Here is a 5,000-nt window from a genome sequence, read left to right as displayed (position 1 = left end):
TGTAACAGGCCAGTAATTTGCCCCAGGGATGAAGGAGCTACGACTGCTACAAACCTCCCTCACCCCACCCCCTCCACTGGATTCAATGAGACAAATGGACTGGGTTACGCAAGAGACGGCCGGCTTCTTGCCATCTTTTTTTTTTTCTGGTGGACAAGACAGTAACCACACAGGAGGGGTTCGGATAGTTGACAGCGAATGTGGAAAGGACCTGGCCTTGGTTCACTGGTATCAAGGTTTATTCTTGTCAAGTTTAACTCCAGATGTAAGCCGCTGGCAGTCCACGCATGCTATGCTACAACGGAAGAAAAAGAAACAAGAATGAGGAGGAGGACGGGGAAAAGGAGGAGGAGAAGGAGAAGGAGGGGGAGAAGAAGAAGTAAAAGAAGAAGAAGAATGTGGACGAGGATGAGGAAGAGGAGGAGGAGGAGGAGAATGTGGACGAGGAGGAGGAGGAGAATGTGGACGAGGGGGAGGAAGCAGAGGAGGAGAAGAAGAAGAAGAAGAAGAAGAAGAAGAAGAATAAGGAGGAGGAGGAGGATGGGGGGAGGGGGAGATGAGGATGAGGACAGGAAGAAGAAGAATAAGAAGGAGGAGAAAGAGGAGGAGGAGGTACTATGTTATGAACGACGTTTAACAACAACATGAGTGTCCACATTTGTAAGTCCATTATATTCTCTTAGCGTATCTCCTTTCAGTAGAATTGTAATTATCACTTGTTTTTGCGTTGTTGATTTTCCTCCATGAAAGAAAAGCCTTCGTTCAATGATTTATCAAATCTAATATCTTTCGAAAAAAAAAGAAGAAAAAAATAGGGATAGGTTTTCAGTCAATCCATTTGTGCCAAAACTCTTGTTGTTTTGCATTCTGCTTTGAGCTTCTGTGTCTTCCTGTCTTAAAACAATCCATCTCATTGTTTGCAAGCACCCCCAACCCTCCACCAACACAATCGCTTAAACTATGGTTGCGCTTTCTACAATCTCTTCTCATGTGTAATCTTCAGTGTCAAAGGGGCTTCAAAGCGTACAGGCTGATTCATAACAAGCTACATCACATATGCTAAAAAAGAAAGAAAAAAAAGAGGACCTGTCGTGTGTGTGTGTGTGTGTGTGTGTGTGTGTGTGTGTGTGTGTGTGTTTATTATGTATCTATATATCCATAATGTCATCATTATTATTTATATTAATACTATTTACCTATTTTATTTTATTAATTTACTTATTTTTATTTCTAATCTTTATTCTATTTGTTCTATCTGTCTACCTATCTATTTACTTATTTTATTCACCCTCAAGGCCTGACTGAGCGCGTCGGGTTACGTTGCTGGCCATGGGACGAGCTGTTTATCAGCAGGTGTGGTGGTGCAGCGATCGTATATATAATGGATTTGTCCCGGAACGCAGTGTGACTGTCGCAACCGAAACCAACTGAAACCTGAACTGAACACAAAGCTAAGCAAAACTTTTTCTTTCTTTTTTTCTGCCCCCTCATCTGCACCGTTTCAGTGGCATTACTCCCACGCCGCTCATTTAGATTCCTCCATACACGGCCACACCCGGGTTCATCCGTTACAGTTCCAGCATCGGCAGTCCGCAGGAAACCGTCGATGTTAGGTCGCCAAGAGGCCACACACCAGAGGAGACCCTGCACTGCTGCTGAGTCACTTCGGCGGAGTTCAGTGGTGCCTGTTCTGATTTAACGTACTTTGGACATCACCTACTAAGCCCCCTGCTAACAATAATGGCTTAGTCGCGGAGCCAGACTGAGTGAGCGTCCCTCCCAGAGTGGAGACCGCCAACACGTAAGATAAGCAAAACTTAGCGCTTGCTAAGATCGCTCGTGCAACCCTGCCCGAGGCGTGCTACCTGGAGCAATGGCCTAGAGGTAACGCGTCCTCCTAGGAAGGGAAAGAGAGTCTGAACTCACTGGTTCTAATCCCCCCGGCCCAGTCGTCAGTATTTTCACCCCCCCCCCCCTACTAGACCTTAGAGTGGTGGTCTGGACGCTAGTCATTCGGTTGAGACGATAAACCGAGGTCACGTGTGCAGCATCCTGCACATAGCGCACGTAAAAGAACCCACGGCAGCAAAAGGCTTGTCCTTGGCAAAAATTCTTTAAAAAAAAAATTCACTTCGATAGGAAAACAAATTAAAAACAACAACCAGCAACTGCAGGCTGGAAAAAATGGAAAAAAAAAAGAAAGAAAAAAAAAAAGGGTGGCGCTCTCAGTGTAGCGACGCGCTCTCCCTGGGGACGGCAGCCCGAACTTCACTCAGAGAAATATGTTGTGACCAAAAAAAAAAAAAAAAAAAAAAAGTGATACAAATACCTGCAACGTAAAAACCGCCGATGTCCAGACCGAGATCTGCGCGGCCATGCAGTGTCTCCACAGAGCGTCCCAGTCCGCCGTCACCCGCTCCGTGTCCGTCAGCTCCCCAGAGTCCGCGGTGCACGTGTACCTGCGGGTGCTGTTGTCCTCCTCGCCGTCCAGAGTCACCGCCGTGTCCCGCAGCCAGTGCAGGAAGTCCAGCTCGGTGCACGTGCACCGCAAGGGGTTCCCTTTGAGGGCAAGCCTGGGGACGAGCGAGAAGTAGAGAAAGACTCACGTTGTGTTGTGTTGTGTTGTTGTTGTGTTGTGTTGTGTTGTTGTTGTGTTGTGTTGTGCTGTTGTGTTGTGTTGTGCTGAGCTGTGTTGTGTTGTGCTGTGCCGTGTTGTGCTGTTGTTGTTGTTGTTGTTGTTGTGCTGTGTTGTGCTGAGCTGTGTTGTGCTGAGCTGTGCTGAGCTGTGTTGTGCTGAGCTGTGTTGTGCTGAGCTGTGTTGTGCTGAGCTGTGCTGAGCTGTGTTGAGTTGTGTTGTGTTGTTGTATTGTACCACAGTGCCCTGCAATGCACTGCACTGCTTTGTATTGTATTGTATTGTATTGTATTGTATTGTATTGTATTGTATTGTATATATTACTCTTTTGTCACAACACATGTCTGTGTGAAATTCGTGCTGCTCTTCAGCGCAGCGCTACCTATGCCCCCCCCCCTTTTTTTTTCCTGTCTGCAAGTGTGTTTGTATTCCTATCAAAGTGGATTTTTCTACAGCATTGTCCCTGGGACAACCTTTTTGTTGGTTATCGTGGGGTATTTTACGCGCGCAAGTTGCAAGATACACACGAGACCGGTTTATCGTCTCATCCGAATGACTGTTTTTGAAACAGATATGAGACGTATCATGCGCCTGCTTTTGAAATAGATGCATGTGCCTGTGTTTGAAACAGAACTGAGACATATCGTGTGTATGTGTTTGAAACCGATATGAGACGTATCATACGCCTATGTTTGAAACAGATATAAGTCAAAACACATGCATGTGCTGATTTGTTGATCCTGTGTAATCTTTCTTAAGTTTTTGGAGAAGCCAAATGTTTAAAGAAACACGTTTTTCTGGCACTATAAATGCTCGTAGATACAGGCATGGTTTTTCATCGAAATGCATATCTGACAAGGTACAGTCATACACAAAAGCAGGTATCATAAAATCATAGATTAAAGACAATGTACAGTCATACATGAAATCATATGTTACGACCTAGTCATACACAGAAACATAGATGAGCAACAAAGCGCAGTCCTACCCCCCACCCCCCCACCCACCTAGTTATCTTACAAAGTATAGTCATGACAGAAAAACTTAGATATCTCATAAAGTGTAGTCATGATATAAAAACATATAGTCGTATACAAAAAGACAGATGCAAAAGAACTTTCCGACCTAAAAAATTGAACCGATTTGTATAATTTCGATGGTTGCACCATCTCCCTAAGCACAACTGGTGCAGGAAAGTCTGGGACTGGTCAGTCTGTGAGAGAGCGGAGACCACACTGCATCAATATTCCCTGTCAGGTTCACTTACAGACTAACCAACCCGAGACATTCACATACTAACTAACCCGAGACTTTCCTGTACCAGTTGTGCCGAGGAAGATGCTGAGAAACCATAGAAATATACGAACAAAGTTTAACTTTTGAATATGAGCTAGGGAGTTCTTCTATATGCATCGAAAATCAGAGAACATATTATACGAAAGGAAAAAAAGGACATCTTACAAATTACAGTCATAAACAAAAGACATAGATAACCGACAAAAGCGAGATGTGAGACAGCTACCCGACGGAGACATAATACCCATGGCGTCAAAAACAGCTACCTGACTTGATGACGTGATGCCAGCGTGTCCAATGACGACTGTTCTGATGACGTCAGCGAGGTGATGGTGTTGAAGGACAGGTCAAGGACAGTTAGGTTGGGGTGAAGGTCAATGTCGATGGGCAGGGATCTAAAAATATTGTGGGACAAAAGAAGGGTCCGCAAGCGTTTCTGACCGGGCAAAGTGTCCCCTTCAATCTGCAGTAGCGAGTTCCGAGACAGATCCAACGTCTCCAGCATGGTCACCTGGCTCAGGATACGATGTGCTCGCATGCGTAGGTCTGTGACGGTCAGACGGGAGTTGGACAGAAAGAGGTGTTTCAAGGAAGGAAGGTGGTCCAACAGGTTGTCGCTTATCTTGTCACAGTAGTTGCCGCTCAGGTCCAGAGTCTCCAGGTGATGCAGACCGGTCAGTGTGGTCAAGCAGTGGGAGAAGACCCCGTAGGACAGGTCCAGCGTCTTTAAACTGGCGGCCGTCCCAAAGTTAAGAACCAGTGGCGGTGGGTTAAAGTGACCGGACATTGAAGAAAGGTTCATGTACGACAGTTTCGGCGGTATGCTAATGGATGCAGTCATCGTCGTCTTTTCCTTTCCGCGATGGCCACAACCCACGACACCATCCAGGAAGCATGCTGAATCCCTCAAAGAGAAAACTTTCTGTTGCTGGGTCTGAAGGCTTGTTAGATTTTTGAACAGAGAAAGCATAAGGAATAAAGCCGATAAGTCCCCCATCAAGTTATTTTGCGAGATGTCAATGTGTTCATTACATCTGGCAAAGTCCGTGTTTGTCATATGACCGACAGC

General features: G+C 45.6%; 1 protein-coding gene across 2 annotated transcripts in view; it reads right to left on the bottom strand.

The window, feature by feature from the left end:
* LOC143283303 (uncharacterized) overlaps positions 1–5,000 on the bottom strand; it is an 11,199-nt gene that overhangs the window by 3,102 nt on the left and 3,097 nt on the right. For both annotated transcript variants that reach the window (XM_076589488.1, XM_076589487.1), the window contains 2 exons: positions 4,198–5,000; positions 2,330–2,573 (listed from right to left, as the gene is read on the bottom strand). The exon at positions 4,198–5,000 is cut by the window's right edge and continues 1,401 nt beyond it. In XM_076589488.1, coding sequence (XP_076445603.1) covers positions 2,330–2,573; positions 4,198–5,000 — 1,047 coding nt within the window. The remainder of the gene's footprint in view (positions 1–2,329; positions 2,574–4,197) is intronic.

Source organism: Babylonia areolata, chromosome 6 (genome assembly GCF_041734735.1).
Source record: "Babylonia areolata isolate BAREFJ2019XMU chromosome 6, ASM4173473v1, whole genome shotgun sequence".
Lineage (NCBI taxonomy): Eukaryota > Metazoa > Mollusca > Gastropoda > Neogastropoda > Buccinidae > Babylonia > Babylonia areolata.
The sequence above is the reverse complement of the archived record's forward strand: the minus strand, read 5'-3'. Positions and strand labels throughout refer to the sequence as shown.